This window comes from Battus philenor, unplaced genomic scaffold, assembly GCF_028537555.1.
Source record: "Battus philenor isolate CCGP_79_NKW_IND1 unplaced genomic scaffold, ilBatPhil1.0.hap1 SCAF_19, whole genome shotgun sequence".
NCBI classification, from domain to species: Eukaryota; Metazoa; Arthropoda; class Insecta; order Lepidoptera; family Papilionidae; genus Battus; species Battus philenor.
In genome coordinates, this window is record NW_027181681.1 from 7,772,839 (window position 1) to 7,793,736 (window position 20,898).

The 20,898-nt window shown below is 32.2% G+C and overlaps 1 protein-coding gene across 2 annotated transcripts in view; it reads right to left on the reverse strand.

The window, feature by feature from the left end:
* The window catches only part of LOC137921361 (ADAMTS-like protein 4), a 127,407-nt gene that overhangs the window by 41,786 nt on the left and 64,723 nt on the right, over positions 1-20,898 (reverse strand). For both annotated transcript variants that reach the window (XM_068764073.1, XM_068764072.1), the window contains exons 5-7: positions 11,771-11,903; positions 8,664-8,766; positions 7,439-7,569 (exon numbers count right to left, since the gene is read on the reverse strand). In XM_068764073.1, the coding sequence (XP_068620174.1) occupies positions 7,439-7,569; positions 8,664-8,766; positions 11,771-11,903 (367 nt within the window). The remainder of the gene's footprint in view (positions 1-7,438; positions 7,570-8,663; positions 8,767-11,770; positions 11,904-20,898) is intronic.

Consider the following 20,898-nt stretch of genomic DNA (forward strand, 5'->3'; position numbering starts at 1 on the left):
GAAGAACCTAATTTGAAAAAAAAAAACAACACTTAGAGTTTTCCTACAATGCCATCCTTCAATTTAAAGCTATGTTAAACACGCCCTGATTTTAAAAGAGTCTACCACAAACCAGACCGGTCTATTTTTATGTGGATAGTCTTATTACATCCTCAATACCATAGTAGAGCAATTCATTAGCAAGCTTCATTATCAATTACAAATCCTTTGCATTGTAAAAGAATTTTAATAAGTTTGAACTTAATGAAATTCGTACTCTTTATGTAAATTTATAAGTGAACGTAAATTTTTAAAGACGGATCAGCCACTGATCTTGAAGTTTTATAATCGAGAAAATAAATAGAAAAGACTGGAAAGCACACTATACCTTGAAATCCGTTCATCCGTTAAAAAGCGAATACTTACAATTAGGTCGTTCTATAACAACTTTTTCGTTTTAAATGCATTTTATTTTTTAACGACTTCTTTTAGTTATTTGATTAATGAAAATTGTTAATGCAATAATCGATTAAATATAAATATAACATCCATATACATTTGCTTAAAAAGTGATACTGAATTTAATGTCGTATTAACATATCATGTTGAATCGTTCAGAGATTGTCTTAAATAAACGCCAAATGGAATTAAGCCGTAAAGAAAACAGGCGCGTAACAAGAATAAGTAGCTCTGGATACCAACATATTGGTAATAAGCGGGCGATAGAAATCGAGCAACAAGATTTCAGTACATCAAGCCGGAGCCGACTTGTCATTACGGTACAATTAATTTGTCGCCCGTTCCAGAGTAAACACAGCTGCGGGCCTTTATTACGCATACATCAATCAGTCCGATATTATGTTCCGTTTGATATCCAATGACGCTCCGCACTTGCGTTCACACTGGAATCTCTATAACCAGCAGCATTTGAAATGACTACAACAGTATTTGTTAGTCTTTATCTTTGCACAATATTTTCCTGGTAGAATTTCCGACTTATGAAGATTTGTGGCAATTTTACAGCTGAACAAGACGCTCCTTAATATTTATCACGGCAGTGATAAACAAAGCGATCTTGTGGTTGCAAGTATCCTATTTATGTGTTTTAATTTGACCAACGCATTTATGAATGCGCATTATTTTGTATATTAAACTCCCACCGTCCTGTAATAGGCAAGCCGCTTACCTTTAAATGAATGCTCTGCTCATTTTATGAGTTTTAAATAACAGTTTTTGAGTTCGGAAATAAATCGTCTCAAGATCTGCGTGAGATTATGTAATTTAAAGCCTTGAGTACTAATACTTCATAATGGTCTGTTTACAGTGCTACCGAAACTGCTGTACCGGGCCATAGGTATGCTCGCAGCGAGACAGGGGGGAGTACCGGCAGTTCTATTCCGTCAGTCCGCCGAAAATACCCGCAGCAGCGACAGCGGTTTTTGTGGCACTATAACACTTACCATTCGGTACATACTCGACTTATTCTAATACTTTCTGGTTTAAAAGCTAACGCCTTAAAAGACTGGCCTTTGATTTATTTTTTTAATATAACAGCATAAGATAGTAGATATTTTTTGGCTATTTATTTTTTAAACTAAGTTTCGTTTAAACATATTTTGCTTTTGCTAATTATATTTATTAAAGTAGAATCAATTAAGGTCGTTAGTATGTTTTTAAAATTATCCGAATAATATTTATGTTATGTAAAACCTTTTAAAAAAATCTTTCATGACTGTTTATTATTTTGACATTTACGTAAGATGCGTTTTTGGTAACAGTGATATAATTCCATTTAGAAAGATAATGTGTTAGTATTTTTTAAACATAAATGCCAATGAGAAAATTTTACATTTACGCAAATACCATCAAAAACTAGTATAGTAATATCACAGACCAACATAAGTATAAAATGCTGATTTATCTTTATTACCACTTTATTTTGATGCAAAGTACAAATTTAGATTTAAAAGCCGTAAAATATATTACTTTATAGAATACACTATTTTCGCAACTGTTTTAATAGCTACCACTAACGACAACTACCTAATTAATATGATAATTAATATCATTTCTTTTTTTTAATCGAACACAGAAACAGGAAATGGACACATTTAAATTGTATTAAGATAATCATTAATATGTTTATATTCATAAGTGTCAATAATTTATTAGCTACTGGCCTGCAAAACCTTAGATATCCAATATTTAGTTTTTTGACTTCGTCGTTGATCTGTACAGATAAATGAAGTTGGAGTGTCTGTTTGTAATAACCGCTTCTTACTACAAGCATATGAAAATATATACAGTACCTATACAGAAATTACATTTTTTTTTAAATTTTTGTCTATCCGTTAGTTCCGGTTAATCTCTGAAATGACTGGTCCAAATTTGTCGCGAGTTATACTGGCAGGTAGCTGACATATTAAAGAGTAACTAGGAATACTTTAATTAAAAAAAAAACTCCTAAATGATAAACTAAATAAACCAAATTTTTTTTCTTATTTACGCGCGGGCGGAGACGCGGGCACAGATAGGTTATAATAAAAAATAGTACTCTAGTAAGATTTATAATATAACATTTATAATATAACCATAACGATGCACTGTTTTTTTTTATAATAAGCAATGTATAAAACGTATTTAATTATTAACGTATACCGAAAGATTCTCTATTGGCGACGATGAGCCGGTCGGGTCGGCATGGTTGCTTTTGCTATAGTGATACCGAAACCAGTGTACGAGAGTGTAGTGGCGAGATGAGAGGAGTATCGACCACTTCTTTCCGACAGTCCGAAGTCAACGCTCCCGGCAGCTGAATTTTTTTTTCCTAAGGCATGGTACAGCGGTTTTGGTAGTTTTACATTAGACTTCAATAACATTTTTAGGCAATTTTGTATATGTATTGCCAATCTATAATACTCTATTTAATTTATTAGCACTATGGTTATAACATAGGTACAAGTAAAATCATGATCATCATATCACTCGACAGACGCCCACTGCATATGCCAACCCCAAAGATCGCTAGAACCGGTATTGCGCTGCCCGCGTCCAGCGACTTCCCTTAACTGCGTTGTCGGTCGACTTACTGGGGGGCCTACCCACGCCGCGTCTTCCGGCTCGTGGTCGGCAGTCAAAAACCTTTGCCCTGAGCTCCATCAATTGCAAGAGCAATGTTCCCCGCCCACAGCTACTCAGACGAGTAATTCTTTGAGCTACGTCGTTGACCTTGTTTCTTCTGCGGATCTCATCATTTCTGGTTCGATCTCGCAACTTAAATAAAGTGTATAAATCAATATTTGCAATGTACAATACATTTCAAGGCGCAAAATCTTTTTCTATAAACGTACTCCATTACACTTAAGATAGTTTACTTTTAAATTTAAGAAGAATAAAGTGCAAACAATTTTAAGGTTTTTATTTTTAATTAAAGTAAAGAAAATTGAGTGTCTTTAATTTATTGGTTTATGTTAATATGGTAACTGCTTGTCGAAAATAAACTTTTTAACATATTTTTATTGATTAAGACGGTCGAAATACTGAACATGAACAGCCTAGATAATAAAACAGAAACGAGATAAGGTGACAAGAATCTGCACGGTAAACAACAAATATATTACAATCAGACGATGAACGTATTTTCTAGCGCAATCTCCGATTTCCTCGGTATTTTCGTTGCAAATAACAATAATAGCCAATTCCAGCCCAAATAGCTGTTCAATAGGATCGATGGCAGGCCTCAGCAATCTATAGCGATTACTGTCAAACGTAGTAAGGGTTCCGTATTCCCGTTAGGCCTTACGGCCGCAGCTCGGCAAAACCTTTCATTTCAACCATATTAAATTTGAACAACAATAAACGGTACAAACTATAACTGTACTTACCATGTCTATCTACAGTGTGTTAGGTTAAAGATAAACAAAGAAAAATTTAAAGAGGTGTACGTAAAACTTATTTGCTATCAATTAATGCTTGGTACACTCTATATAAAAATCAATGACAATATTATAAGTTAAATCGCTTTATATGTTCTGATTACCACATATTAAAATTAATTATATCTGTCCATCTGTTGCTGTAGACTTTTTACAGTCAGAAGCTATTTATCATTCGCGTTTCTATAGAAAAAACAAATTAATGTAAAATAATATTTCATTATGTGTGTAGTTAATTTAAAAACTTTCAGAGTGATCAATATAAAGTGAACAGAAATCGGTAAAAACTTTTGCTAACAAATGAGCTATATACCATATACTCACCGCTTCAAAGTTTTTACCCCAATCACCCTGTATAATAAATAACCATGTGATATTTTTTTGTGGTGGTGAAAACATATTCATTATCGTCAATGTGTATAAAATAATATTTTGATATTATTAGATATTATTATGATCATAAGCATTTTATCTTGTTATTTTTTTATATAACTTGCTGACCCTACAGGCGCTGTCTTCTTAGCTATAAATAAATAATTCGAAGTAATTAACAAAGTGTTTGTTGTAATGCTTTTTGTACAGAACATTGTTAATAATATTTTCTGAGGCGAAAATAAATAATCTTGAGTCAAGATTCTTGACGCTCTTCTTTCACGGGAATAGTTACAAACAAATTGGCCGTATTAAAGATGTTCATTTTCAAGATTGATGGCACAAACACTAAACGACGTTTCAAATGCAAACCGCACTGGAATTTGTGTTCATCGATAAGATACGTTCACAAAATACGGCAAGGTGTTATGAAAGCTATAAAAAGATGAATGTATTCAGCAAAGTCGTTCTCAAGTTTTGGCGTTACCTCGGGAAATAAGGACAATTCTGTTAATATTTATGTATAATACTTAAAAATCACATGTTGTCCAGGGTTTTGGATTAATAAATCAGGTGCTATTTATTAATTATGATCAAAATTTTTAAATAATATGTATTTTTGAGGAACGGATATCGATTAGCATGAAATTTGCTTTATATTGTTACAGACACTATTATACGACCCCTTGAATATACCCACGGCGAAATGGGAGGAGTATTGGCCGCTCTTTTCCGTCAGTTCGCTGTCAACGCTCGCGGCGGCGGCGCCCATGTAAACTTTTCAAAGGAGCGGTACTGCGGTTTCGGTAACACTATAATTATCATGGTTTTAAAATGATTTACAATAAAGCTTGTTTACTCTTCTTTGGTAATTTAGTGAGAAGTCTCAAATACAATTATACCTCTCCAAATAACACTTAGAAATACGATTTACGTAGACAGGGAGATATGTGCACGTAAAGACATTGCACGTGTGTTGTCGAAAGTATAATGCCTGTTTATTCTCTCAGGCTATGCGGAACTGAAGTGGTTTGAGAAACTCTCCTAGTTTCATACGAGAGGCTTGGGGCACTTTACTTATTCTAGTCGCTGTCTTATGCATTTATATGATATAACACAAACTTATATTACTTATATATACCTTAAATTAGCAAATTTAAGGTAGTAAGATATCCGTAAATTTTATTAAGAATTATTAGATAATAATATCTTTGCATATAATTCACGTACTTTGACACGGATGAATTAATTAGTTAAAAAGATGGTTTTCCTCCGCTCGAAAAAAGGTTTTCATTCTTTTTTTACTACTACCTATTAATATTTTTTACTCGTTACCCATTTTAAATAATAAATAGACAACAAAGCTAGCAACAAAATTATTGATAATTATATGTCTAAATCCCGTAATGTGTCGTATATTTTTAGCAATGATATTGAAGTACCTATTAACAATTAATAACTATTAAATAAATAGATAAAAAACGATTATTGATTAATTTATAGATAAATTCGTAAACAGAATATTCATTTTCTTATTCACATAGGACCGTTAGTGACCATTTGTGTACGTCATGAGAATAATGCTTGAACGATCTAGTTGAGATCGCAGATCAGAGAAGAGCCCACAACATACTCAATAATCACCACGGTTTTTAAATCCATAAAGAATCACGAATTATTACAAATAAGATTATATATTCGTGTCTCTAAAATACTCTTAATTAAACATTGCCCCAAGTCACTAGTTTTATGTTAAGACTAAATAAGGTTAAAGCATTATTACTAAAAAGTGACTTATATGGAAGCAGTCCCGAGAGTCGTCGTTTAGCAGCGATACAAGTCAACGGACAGAAACAAATTATAGCATTTACATTATATATATTCTTGTGTGAAAGCGGAGGCACTTTAACGGCATCAACGAGTTAACCGTTGCTCCTTAATTAGTATCTCGTGTTTTGCTATTAATGCAATAAACAAATCAGTTTTGTCTGATAGTTTTACAATAGACATCTACTTTCAGGTAATGTCCATTGTATTGTATCTTTATTGAAAATTTATTGATCGACATGTAGGTGGCGCAACAATGTAGTACTGACATACTTATCATAGATTTATCTATGCGCCGCTAGATGGTGCTCTAACAAAACGGCTGAGTAGAGATTCGTAATTATTATTGCTTATGATAATAAAGTTAAAAAGAACACAGTAAAATTGTTTCATAATATAAAAAAAAAACTTTTTAAGCTATAATAGAGCTCGGGAATTAATTGTTCTAACTACTGTGATAAGATTCCAAGCAGTGGCGTAGCTATGGTATCTTTGGGGCTTGGTGCCCCCCCCCCCCAAGAATCTAAATAATTTCAAAATTCAGAACAGAATGTAGTTCATATCTATTTTTATAACGAACATTCCTCGCTTTTTGGCCTGCAAAGTCATTAATCACATTTTCAAAATCAATAGTGTCGACTAGTTCATGTTCTATTGACATTATTGCAAGATTATTTAATCTATTTATCATTAAATAATCTTGCAATAATGTAATAATTTATTATTTTGTCATTTAGGGCCCTTTTAAAAAACACTTTATGTGTTTTGCGAATGAAAGGCTTAAAAACTGTGTATATTATAATTTGTAACCGTTTACTTTTTTTTAATGTTCATATTATTTAACAACTTTTTTAGCACAAAAATAGTAAAATTCGATATTATTTTTATGTTATTTACTTTAAATTATGGTTTTCATTTTTCTTTTAACATTTCATTATTCATCATTCAAAAAAAAATTCCAAAAAATTATTTTCAACTTTGGTGCCCCCCCTGCTTGAGGTGCCCGGTGCAGCCGCCCCGCTTGCCACCCCCTAGCTACTCCACTGATTCCAAGTGCCCACTAAAAACCCGTCTAGGTCCGTTGTGGGTGCTTCTCAAATCAGTGCGAGTTTGAACCCTTGTAGCTCAAAGTTGAAGGATGCCTTTATAGGGAAGATCAATCTGATTATAGTTCACATCAAATTGGGCTCTTCTGGCATTCTTCTCATGACATCAACTTGTGGTCACTATGAATGATTCTTTGTTCACTTTGTTCACAATATTATGAATAAAATATTAAATTATGTAAAAACTATTTAGACGTTTTAGCAATATGTGTAACTTACCTTACAGCTACCTTGAACACAGATAGCGCGAAATCCTGGCTTCGTACATGGTGTACCGTCGGCAACTAACGCTAAAGAAGCGTAAAACTGCTGTCCACGAGGTCGGCAATTGAGTATGCACGGAGCGTTACCTTCAAAAAAAATTACTTATATATTTGAATAAAATATTTTGCATATAAGATAATGTTTATTTAATTGCAGTATATAAAAGTTCAGGAAGGCTAAGGTTTTTTATTTTGGTTTGTAATTAACACTATTGTCAAAACAAAATGACTTCAATTTAATAGAATAAGACTTAACTATGCTGTTGTAAGTTTCATTTTATTATACAATGTTTTATTCTGAACATTTTTCACATCAATTCTCTAAACAAAAGTAAACAAGTGTATATGTAAATTCTTAAAAAAATCTAAATATTCAAAGTAATGCCGGAGTTTTTACATTGCAGCATCAAATATTTGACCTACTAGAATTAAACTGTGTTCTTGTATGGTTAGGACACCATGGACAACAGTTCGGGTCCCAAACGGACGTAGCTCCGTCCGCTAACGAAATTATAGATCTTATACTAGAGATTAAGTAAACGTTGGTTAAGAAGTGCTCTTGATCATCAAAACAGCAAAAAACTTTGTCCTGATCACCTTCTTAAAAAAAAAAAATTCGAGAAATTTCAGGTTGGTATCACGTAGTAAGATGGAAAATATATTTTTGTTTCAATATATTCATTTATATCTATGTTCTGTGTAATATGTTAAAATATTTTTAAATAATTTACGTCGGATTATGATTCCTAGGCTTCGGCAATAGTTAATAAGAAAATTAATATACTGTGAGAAGATAGACGTGTATACTTACATATGCATACAAGGAAGATATTAAAAGAAAAGAAGAAAACATGTAACAAATTAATATACAGTGATTAAGTAAAACTAATACATCGGCAAAGATCCAAACTGATACACATATATCTATAATGATTTAATTTTTAATAAATAAACAAAACAATTCAGAAAAAACATCGAACACGTAATACAAAAAATAATTAAGTTTACTTTCTTAATTATTTTCCTGTACATACATGTATTCGGAATGTAGATCAATACAGAGCGATAATCTTTATGAAATTTAATACGGTAAATAGAAACAGGCATAAAACTCAACGGAGCACTTAACAATGGTGTTAGTTTTACAGCTAAGGCTATTTATACATTTTAGTACAACTTACCGTCGACATAAGGCACCCACGTATAAAATCGTCCACGGAACGGTCTGCGGTCATACACCGCACATTGATCTGCGCGAGAGTCTTGCTGTGATCCGGGACAGGGCTGCAGATACAACGGAAATTATAAAAAATTACATATTACAAGAAACAAGCATTGTTTTAAAATAATTTGTGTCTATAAAAAAATTATACTGCTTTTAAAAGTAAGTGTACAATCACTATGTGTCATAATCATTAGATTAACAAAAACACCGTCGCTCACTTCGAATCTCATCGGTAAGCTCGCAGTGGCTCAACGAGCCATTCAGAGCGCCATGTTCTGGATTGGTCTACGAGATTGAATTTGGAATGAGGAGATCCGTAGACGAACGAAAGGAAATGCCTAGTGTATTGCAGTGGCAATTAGCAGGCCAAATAGCGCGGAAAAATAATTGTCGCTGGGTCCTTAAGATTCTAGAGTAAAGACCGTCAAGGTAGACCTTTTTATCGAAAGACGCAGGATGCAAGCTGCTTTCAGTGGATCCTTTATGAAATCCACCGGGAAGCCTATGACTAGCAGTGAAAGCCCAACGACTAAAACGAGAATGAAATTTAAACAAGTGTCTGTTAAAAATTGAGAAAAATATACATTTTTAAACGCTATAATTCTTTATTATCTGTAGGTATTTGTTATAAAGTGTATCTTCACTTTGTATTGATATCCCATTTTCTTTTGCGTACTCATGACGACTACTCCGGATTTTTAGTTTCCCTTGCAAGTAAAATAGTAAAATTTAATTAGCTTTTAAACTAAATCGTTCGATAATGATTGAAAGGATATTCAAAATAATTTATTATATTTGATATATTGTCCATATTTAACAAAAAAGTTTGAACAAAAAATGATATTAAAAAATGTTATCTGATAATATTGAGTTGTTAAAAAATTGAATGTGGAAATGTTACATTCTAGGGACTTATTTTGTCTTATCATTTTTGTATTTGATTTTGTTTAATCATGTCAGCTGATAAACGCCCATTGCAAGGCACAGGTCTCCCACTTGTGCCTTACGATCGCTACTATGACCGGTCTCGCGCTGCCTACATCCAGTGACTTTTCGCGACCTTGACCACAGTACCGCCCCACCTAGAGGGGGGCCTACCCGCGCCGTGTCTACCGGCACGTGATTGCCACTCGAAAACCTTTCGGCGCTGATTGTATTTAATGCTAAGTCATATTAACCTATGTTAAATGCCTTTTGTCATTTTGTCATCCTGTTTAAAAACAATATTGTCCTAAAAATACTATCACAATCTTACAATAAAACAATTCCCAACAAATAGTTTCCTAAGATCACTCAAGTGTCTACAATCCACGCGAAAGAATTTAAATGACGCGTTTATTTGGACTAGGAAAGACATTTATATGGTCGTTAGTTTACTGACTCGGCTGGTATGCCGTGAATTTAAATTGGTCATGATAATTAATTACCATTCTTGATTTCGCGGGCATATTTAAGTCACGCGTTTTTTTTAAAGATCGACCAATCGTTGGACGGTACACGACTAAATAAATTAATGGAAATTATGAGGACCAATAAAGAGGTAATCATCATTGTTCAGTCATGGTTTTTATCAGTAGATATAATCTCTATCAAAATTTAACAATATGCCTTTAAACTGGAAATGTAAACATTGTATAATTTATTAAAATATGTTTTTTGCAAGCTCCTTCTAGCTAAATTAACGACACTTGAGAAGCACTATTCAAAATCTGCTCAGTATTTTATTACAATTATCACAAAGTTTAAAGTTACTACAAAATCTCTCTGTACTTTAAGACGAAATTCTACGATCAATGTGTGTAATGATGACTTATGGGCACTAAAATTCAAATTCAAATATCATTATTTCAAGAAAGCATTTACACTCAATTTTGAATTTGTAGACAATGGCCCTGCTTACATTTCTACCAGTCCTATTACAGATCTATGGAGGAGGCATATGTCCAACAATGGACTTTCTCAGGTTAAAATAATTATGATGAATTAATGAATCAAGACATTTAAAAGACTCTCGGGGAATTTAAAAAGTATATAGTTACTTATTAACTAACATTTTTCGAGCTCTAATGTAACAAATATTTTTTTTCTGCAAAATATTTACGGCATACGTTGAAGATACAAAAATGAGATGTTAATGAGATGACTAATCTAGTCAGAACTTTGGTATTTTCTGAATAATGGACTGTTGACACAGCAGACCGGTACTCAGCCAAATCAAGATCAAACACAAGGCTTTCACAATATGTTATGAACTAGCCTAAAGTTATCTGTAGATCACTTGGACAAATAAGTAATTGTAGGAAAAGTAGACGTTAAGCGACTTCGAAGAAAAGTCAGTTTAATCAAGTCAAGTCATTAACTGACCTCTTTTAAGTAATAATCGTCTTATAACGTACTATCCTACCCTACACTATTCGCAAAACTACTGCTCTGGCATTGAAAGAGCTCTTCAACAACTCCTTTGAGGCGTTTCTAGATGGACAGGTCCTTTAGTAATGGAAAAGTGATTGAAAAGAAGATGTAGTTATATAATGTTTATTGTATAGTGTTTTTATTTAATTGGATGAAAAATATTTTCTAATTTTTTAACTGGAATTATATTTAAAACCGTAAAGACGCGGTTCGAAAAGTACTTTTGATCTGAATGCGTCAAAAATTTGTTATAAAAGATGGCACTTGTGGCAGCACGATCTAAGAAAACGTAACTATCACCTAAGGGGCTTTAAAGCCGATTATAGATATCGCAACATTTTTAAGAAACCCTTGAATATCTCAACAGTAAAGAATCTCTTTGTTTGTATTTCAGATGTTGAATTAATAATCAAGAATAAAGTTAAATAAATCAATTTTGCAATTTTTCGTAACCTTATCCAATATTTTCAAAAGAGGCCTTACGTAGTGTGACTCCAAGAAACCCCACCCGGGTTTTGAAAAGCGAAATATTAAATAAGATATAATATGAAGGGTCTCAGAGGTAGAAACCTATAAGCTGATAACGACATATTAAAGAAATTATAACAAAATTAATTAAATTCTACTTTGCACAATATATATGCTTCTTACCGTAGTGTTACACTCATGGTAGCGACGCCTTAGGCCGGGGCAGTCAGGGTCTGGACGAGTGACGACGTTCCTCACCCGCCGGGAATGTTCCACGCTTCTGGCAAGCTTCCTTCTCTTTCTGCTCCGCCGCCATCTGAAAAATGTGTAAATTTTTGCGATATCTGTTCAAGCTATAACTGGAAGGCGCTTAGCCTTAACTTCGTTTATGTAACTTAGTTCGAGAGCTCCCTCGGGAACCTCAGCTTGGGCCACTTCACATGCATTACCAAATTGGGAGGAGGCTGGGCTCTAAGACCTTGCACAAGAACCTCTGAGGGACCTGGGCTTTGGCTCTGAGGGACCTGGGCACAATAAATATCTGACCGTTAAAATTAAACGTAACAGTCCACTTTAAAATATTTCGAACTTCAAACATTGTGTCATAATACCATGAAATGTTTGACCAAATGAATAATTCACGAAGAACCCTGTTTATAAATTTTCTCTTAATGATGGTCAAGCGATAATTTCGAAACAATTCACTATAATCTCAACATGCTCACAAGACTACTGTTTTGACTTTATATTTCTACGCTTGAAATGTTTAATAAAGTCATTAATTGTTATTTTCGTAATAAAGTTGACACATATGAAGCATAACATTACCATATAAGAGCTTGATTTATATTTGATAATTTCTAGATAAGAAGATATTAATCTTAATGTGACATAACTAGTTTAAATGAATGTTATCGGCTTTTAAAAAACCGTTTATTTTAATAGCGGAAATGAAAACATGAACGAAAACTCTTGAAAATTTGTAATGGCGTGAATATCATTGACGTAATTCAAGGTATATAAATTTAAATACTTGTGATTAAACATGTTAGTATTAAAAATAATAATTTTTAGAATCCTGTGTGACGATTTTAGAGCTTCGTACTTTTTAAGTCATAAAAGTTATTGAACATTTGTTGGTGGACAAAAGAAAAGGAAAATTCATAAAATCAATAGAATATTATATTTAAAATCATGTTTTAAATTTAGGTAAAAATCTGTAATTTATTTGTTCCTTAACCTTGCGAAATATATACAAATCATTATTAATTATCATTATGTGCAAACATAATTTAACTTACGTGTAAGAAAATAAGTCTAATTAGAGTTTTATTTTTAAATTAAGTGAGGCTAGATTTGTTGACACCAATAACATAATTTTGATGTTTACGTCAAACTTAAAATATAACATAGTTTCAGAGAAACTTGTTATATTCGTCTTTAAAATTACTTAAACCGTTTTACCGCACCTAAGAAGAATGCGACGAAGTGAGGGCTGCGAAAAAGGAGAAAGAGAGCCACCAACGCAAACGTTGACTACATTGACGGAATATAATAGCATAACCAGAAACTTATATTATACATATTCAGCTATTCAAAATCAACTTCTATAAAGCGTTCTCTCTGTTATATGTATTTTTTTCTGTTGGAATGCCTCTGCAGAGGCAGATTATGAACGATAATTAATATTATTTAATAGAAATTCGAATTTCATACTATGTTATATTCATGGTATTTATTATTTCTTTAATTATATATTTTTGGATAGTGTGTACCATATGTATATTAATTAATAGCAATGGTGTTATATATTCACCCATTTAAAGTTTTTACATCTATAACAAATCACCCCGTATATTGAGGGAACAATATAGTACATTAAAAGCATAATTTCCAATTATTTTTTTTCTATTTTAATATTCTTTGTTGTACTCGTTAGAAAATATGTTCTAAAAATAGTTTCAGAATAGTATACAAAAAAGTACAAAGGGCGGTCTTATCACACAAGGCAATCTATTACAGACAATCATAGTATGGAAAAGGTAGAAGTACAAATAATGGGTAGTTAGCGTGTACAAAACATACATTTATACAAACAAACGTACATATTCTATGTATAATTATATATATGACTAATTGAGTTTTATAATAACCTTTCCATTAAACATATACACTTTGTAATTGAAAGCAATGTGAGGGTCTCCGTATCTTTATCCATAACAATTAAATTGTTCTGAATCTCATATGTTTCCATTACAACAAGTACTAATGACTTGGAGCAATTGTCATCTGAGCGCATCTATGACCTATTTATGCTGGATTATTATCTTCCCTTACACTCAGTTATTTATTGTCGAGGTTGTGGTAAAAACGTTAAAAATAAAGATAATAATTGTACAAATAATAAAATTAATTGGAAACACGAAAGGTTAAAAGTATACGAAATGTGGTTTGGTCTGTGTAAACCTTTTCATTGCACGTGGTCAAATGTTTGTGGAAAGCGTATAACTTGGATTCATTTTGTAATTAAGTTCATTTTATATAAATATAATAATAATAATGTACAGGTGATTGTTTATAGGTTTAAAGCTTAGAAGGGGTGAATTTGTGGTACATTTGTCAGTAAAAAGCTTTTATAGCTTTTGCAACTATTTCTAATTATCATGTATAAAATTATTATTCTAAAATATGTTACATTCATTTTTTTTTCTTTTTGTCTGCAATGTAACGATAAATACCAGCATTACTAAAGTGCCAGACAGTGAACCATAATTAATTGTAATACTTTATTTCATTACGTTATTTATAATTTATAAAACACAATACAATGTACCTTACATAAATTTACAGTAAATAAGCTGTACATTCTCTCTTATAAAACTTTAACACTGAGTAAGAATCTCATATTGTATTAAAACAAGATGACAGCGTCTTTCAATAATATTTTTCGGTAATTTATAATTAACATAGAATCAATAGTTACTTTTATCATAAAAACACTTCGTTAACACTAGTGTTTCGAATACGCAAGCCATAATTAAGCATGTTGAGAGGTGGTAGCAACCGCAGACATCCATAAGTGTCACTCCGCGTTACAACCTACTTTGGTTGGTTCTTGTGGTTGGACCCTGAATTAAGCGTTTACTTATCGTTCTACCAATACGATAGTATCCGCCTGATTGCCTCTTATTGTCATAAGTAGAGAGTGATTGGGTCCAGCACTGCAAGTCCGTCTTGCTAACGTCACGTTATGAATGTCACACTATTTCACGTTGTTCATGTTAATATAATTTATTCTGTTTTTAAATATACTTTGTTAGTACATATTAAAAACACGAGTAACGATTTTATTAAGTATTACGATATTCCTATTCTTTACAATCTTTAGTAAATAAAAATATTAAATGTTGGTTTAAACAAAATAGTTACGGTATTACAATGTCATAACTCATTGAACTAACGTAACATATTCTTCAAGACGGCGTAAGTGGTTAAAAAAAATGTTGTATAAGCTTTAATGAGGAGAAAATACATCTCATTTGCTGCTAATTAATTTATGGTACACCGTGTCGTTACAGTAATAAAGAATAATGTAATAATAATAAAGTAATAAAAATTTACAAAATTCGAATAACTGGATTTTAAAATAAATTGAGCTTTTACATCCATAACCAATCACCCAGTATACATTACAAGCCAATATACTACAATTTTTTAAAATATTAATTTGCTGCAATATATGCGAGTGTATTTATATTGAGTTTACGAGATGGGCAGACGATATTAGCAGAACGGCAGGTCCGAACTGAAGACAAACAGCACAAGACAGAGAAATCTGGGCTTCTTTGGAAGAGGCTTTCACCGGCGGAGGGGTTCTTGAAGGTTAAAGAAACAAGCTAGTAAAACAAGAAATTCACAACTCTGTAACTTTTTTTTGTACAAGAACTTGAAGGCTTTATTGTTATTAATTATTTATGAGTATATAGGATTACCTATTAGCAGACTGTTAACAATACATAAATTAAAGAATATACGATCGACTTGCGAACTATAGCGATTGACAGAAATATACTAGAAAGGTCACCGTGTCAAACATGCAAACAATGTTTCAATACCAGTGAAGCAGAGCGTAGACAAATTATGAAAAGAATGTTGACAACAGGCAATACCATGTTTTTTTTCTAAAATCCTTTTAAGCTTATACAGACGTAAACGAAGAACATGCCCATCTCCATTTTATTGTGAGACTAAAAAGAATGGAAATGACGTACGTTGAATAAAATTCTGCATTATCACGCAATCAGCCTTGTAAACGATGAGCAAGTGATCCTTGAATATATGGGCACCGTCTCGTATTAAACTCATCAATTGTATGCTCCGAAGTAATCGTATTGTTTCAATTCGTCATTAAACCGTAGATGCCCCTCGGCGGGATACCACACATCAGCTTTTGTTTTGTAATTAAAATTGTGGATCTGTGGTATCATCGCATCTCATAAGACTCCTACAGTGATTAATTCATTTGTATACGCGTGCATCGGTTTCTGATGATGGCACACATTCCATTACTCCTCAGTATAAATACGCTTTTACACCATCGAAAGATTTTACTTTTCCTTTTGCCAAACAATTATTGCGTATAATAGTAAATATAAATAAGTCTATGTATGTACTTTGTATATGTATATAATTATTTATTATACCAGTACATAAATATGAGATCGTACAAGTAACGAGGTAATGATTTTTAACAATTTTTGGTTTAATTTTCAAATGAATCTGGTTTTATTAAAAATAAAATAATTATTATCGCCAGACTCGAAAGTAAATCCGCTAATTCAGTTATTTTTTATATCATTGTTTTAGCTTTATGATTTCTCTGATGAGAAAATAGAAAAAAAATGAGTGGAATGTATTATACACAATAATTCGTTTTCCATACAAAGGATAGGAGAAAATCAAAAAATCTAGTTCTTGGTGTCAAACAGATGTCAATCAAAATCATAAAAGGCGTTAGTTACAATAAAAACAAAAAAAATCTCATTTACCTTGAGCATTACAAATATAATACAGCACATTATTACTAACGCTAACCGAATACGAAATATAATGAAAAAATATTTTTATAAGTATTCATTGTTTATTCTCAATATATTTCATTCATAAATAAAGTAAACACTCCAAAAAATATTTCTTTTATTTTTCTTGGCGACATGCCAATCACTTTTAACAGTATTAAGTATGTCGAGGCGGCTTGTTCATTACATATTTTTTATGTGTCATATTTTTTGCACTCACCGGTCCTCCATATCTTCTAGAGTTGATCGGTAAACTATATCTCTAGATAATATAATCGTGTCTTTATAAAACTTTTTTGTATGCAATAGCCTAATAAATAAATCATTTTATATATTGTTTTAGTGCATAAGGTAAATGCATTTTATTGAAAATAGGGTCGCTTTTATTTCTCCACGTGAATCTTAAATAGTTTGTACAAAGTGGTAGCCCGGCGGTAGACTGAAACTTGCGATTATTGTTTGCGGGTTCCATTCCGGGAATACGATCTTATATAATTCACACTTTGTGAATTAATCCTATAAGATTGAGGCTGCACACAAATAAGTTTCCAGAGGATGGGCTTACTGAGGATGCGATACTGCAATTCCCAACCGCCCTGCTGGGCGTAGAGATTATTGTTTTCCCTCATATATACCCTTTGAAGAGGTCTATACCTGCAATGGGCGTCTAAGGGCTGAATCGACGATATATAGCGTTTGAAAAGAGACCTAATTCATAGTAATTAAAAATTAACGATGTTCAAGACAGCATTTGCAATTTCAAGTACTGATTTAAATCTAGAGTATTTATTATCTTCTGCTATCGATTGGCAGTGAGGTAAGTTCATCTCTCTGTTATTACTCTTCCACAAACTTATGTTTAAAAGAATATAATATTATGTTATATCCAGAAAAAGGTTTTAATACAAAAAATATTATCAGTATATGTTTGTACAAAATTTATTGTTAACTTTTATCGTTATTTTTAATTGACATTAGTAGTGGAAAAAATGAACAAGTTTTCATTAAATTTTATGCTCTCGACTAATATTTATGCGACGTTGGACGGGAAAATGTCGTTACATGTGTAGTAACTTTCAAGCGGGATCATAAACTTTCGTATGACAATAATCGCATCCGCAATTTAACCGTAATGCTTGCTTTGAACAACATAATCAAGATAAAACTTGGCATTATTCTAGGCCCCTTCAATAAGCCAAACTAAGTTTTTAGTACTGCTAATCATGAATATAAAATATAAATTCCTGCACAGGCACCACATTCAATTTAAGGTAAAAAAAGGCTCGGTTTATTAGCTTAGTAACTTTACTTCATATGGAGCCCCGATACTGCCGAAAATAATAAAAGAATACCATTAATATACGGCACTAAATAAGATCGCAGTTAAGCCCAAACAGATGAGATTTTGGAGAATAGACTTTTTTCCCTTCTTCCTTTTAGCCGGACAACTCTCACTACAAGACACAGACCTCTCCCGAAGAATAACTTTCTTGCGCCGTCCGCTTTCAGCAACTTTCCTTAACCTTAATTATAGTCCACCCAGTGGAGGACTTATCCACACCGACTACCAGCTCGTCAAAGATACTACCATTAAACGACAAGGAACATTCGCAACTATTTATAATATATAATCTCAAATTAATTTTTAAATTACTGGTTCCGGTAATGTTCGGTTATAAAGGATGATTGGTTATAGGTGTATAGCTTTATATTAGCGAATAAATAGCTCATTTTCTGTAAATTAATGTACACTACGACATCATATCCAAAAATCAATCGTAGAAATAATAAATAACGTTATGTTAATAAATTTAAAAAAGCCTTTAAAAATTCTGACTTCAATATATTAAAATTAATTGTTGTTTATCACCCATCCCTGCAGATTTTGTATTGGCAGATCTTAGTAATATATCAGAGTGATCGCCTCATACAGGATGATAGAATATAGGTGTAAAAGCTTTTAATCTTTTTACTGACAAATGAGTTATACATTCAAATCTTGAAAGCTTTTATACCAACACCACCCTCTATTGTAGTTGTACATGTATACTTATATATTTTTATAACAGCAATCTTGCTGTTATAAAAATATATAAGTTATAATATATTTACCATATCGTAATTTTATTATGATCTCATAATAAAATTACGATATGGTAAATCTCGCAATGATATATTTAATCAGTTAAATAAAAAAGCAGTGACTTTAACACCAAAAATAGAAAATACAGTTTATATATTCGTCATGGGTATCTGATCCGTCCGGTGACATTGTTGTATATATTTACATATAAAAAAGTATATAAAAAACCATTGCTTTGATCAAATTTATTATTATAATACAAACGTGTTCTAAACGAACACGGTCATAAGTCTTCATATCAAGCATCAGTGGCCATGACATTGATTTGTGTCTCAAGTGTTATTTTAATATATATCAAGGATACAAGCGTATTGTTACATTTGATACATTCACGTCATACTATACGAATACGTATAAATTGCAGGAAATTAATATATAGGAAGAGTGTATCGTCTTAATAAAAAAGCAGTAAAGAAATCAAATACATTGTTTCAATCGATACTTCATTAAAATTACCTATAGCAGGTTATATTATTCAATAATTTTATGAAGTAGTCCAACTTTATTCAATGAGAGCTATGATCATCATTATGTTAGCCGATAGACGCCAAGGTATAGGCCTCCACTAAAGATCGTCACGATGACCGCTCTTGCGCTGACCGAATCCTCAGTACTCCCGCGACTTTGCCTATGTTGTCAACTTAGTTGGGTTTATCTAGGGCCTATAATACTTAATTTTAGCTACTTATTATTCAAATGTAATAATAATATTTATTCATTTATTATTATTACATAGGATCATTAACAATTGCCAATTGTTTACATTATGATAAAAATGCTTAAAGAGTCAAACAGTTACAAACTAGAATCAGATTGAAGCTACAAGGGTTCCATGTGCGCCTTAACCTGAAAAAAGCTGACGACAAATTCGGTTTGTATCGTCACTTTTTTATATCCTTAATACTTAAGAATCATTTTCACCATGATAGGATTTCCTTTATAATTTATTGTTTAATGACATAAAGCGGATTTTACATTTTGCGAACAATTTGAGTCGCATACATGTAATGCTAATAGTGTGACCTAGTCTCATAAGTGGTGAATAAACAGTGAGTAGCCTGGCGCCACAAAACTGGAAGAGATGTGACATCCCCTAATTGGTGAATTACGGCTCGCACGTCTTTAAGTTTTATAAGGATGTTCTAAAGTTAACCAAAGGACAAGCATATATTAGCACATCATATATATATTTCTTTTTATGTCATGCGATCAGTCAAGGGACTATGAGAAGGTATTTTAGAAGATAAAGAGATAGTAAGAGCAGAAGCACCAACTAATACATAAATATTCCCACTGGGAATGTCTATGTGTTAGTTGGTGCTTTCCATGGCCAAAATTTGTTTTGTGTTGTTTTATCTTCAGCGGGCGCATTCCATGAGGAATCATCGGCTGCACGGCAAGTTGAAATCATTATATCTATATTTATTATAACAACTTTTTAACTCAATACTTATTACAACTTACACCCAATACAGTAGCGTGGGACATTTTGTAACAATGTATTTGTGGCATTCACGCTCTGTATTTCTGTCCACTACGGCCACAATACTTTTATGTTAAATCATTCTTGCGAGTTCGAATTCTAATTCGAACATTGATTCGAATTCGATATAAGTGATTTGGTCGCTATCGTTACGTTCGGGTCGAAATTGTAAATGGTCTTTGTATACAAGTAAGAAGGAACAAATTCGTGCTTGGGAGGCTGACGTAATAAAATATAACTAATGTTTTACTATATTCTGTTTAGTAGTACATATAATACAAGCTTCCAATGTGAGCTCTATCAAGCAGCACAAAAATACATGATAATAGTTGGATACTGTATTTAGTACATGCATCGCGGGCAAGCATCTATACAATTACCCCTCTAAAGCTTTTGTACATATAACCGAACACCAAATCTCCAATAGGGTAATTCGGTTGTGCACCATAATACTATTTTAAGCATAAATATCAATTAATTTTTAACTATAAAGTTGCAAATACAACTAAATGAATGAAATCATCAACAGAATAAATTGACCAATTGTTCAATTTCAGTTTTAAAACAAATACCTTTCCATAATATTTGAAACAATATTACCTATCAA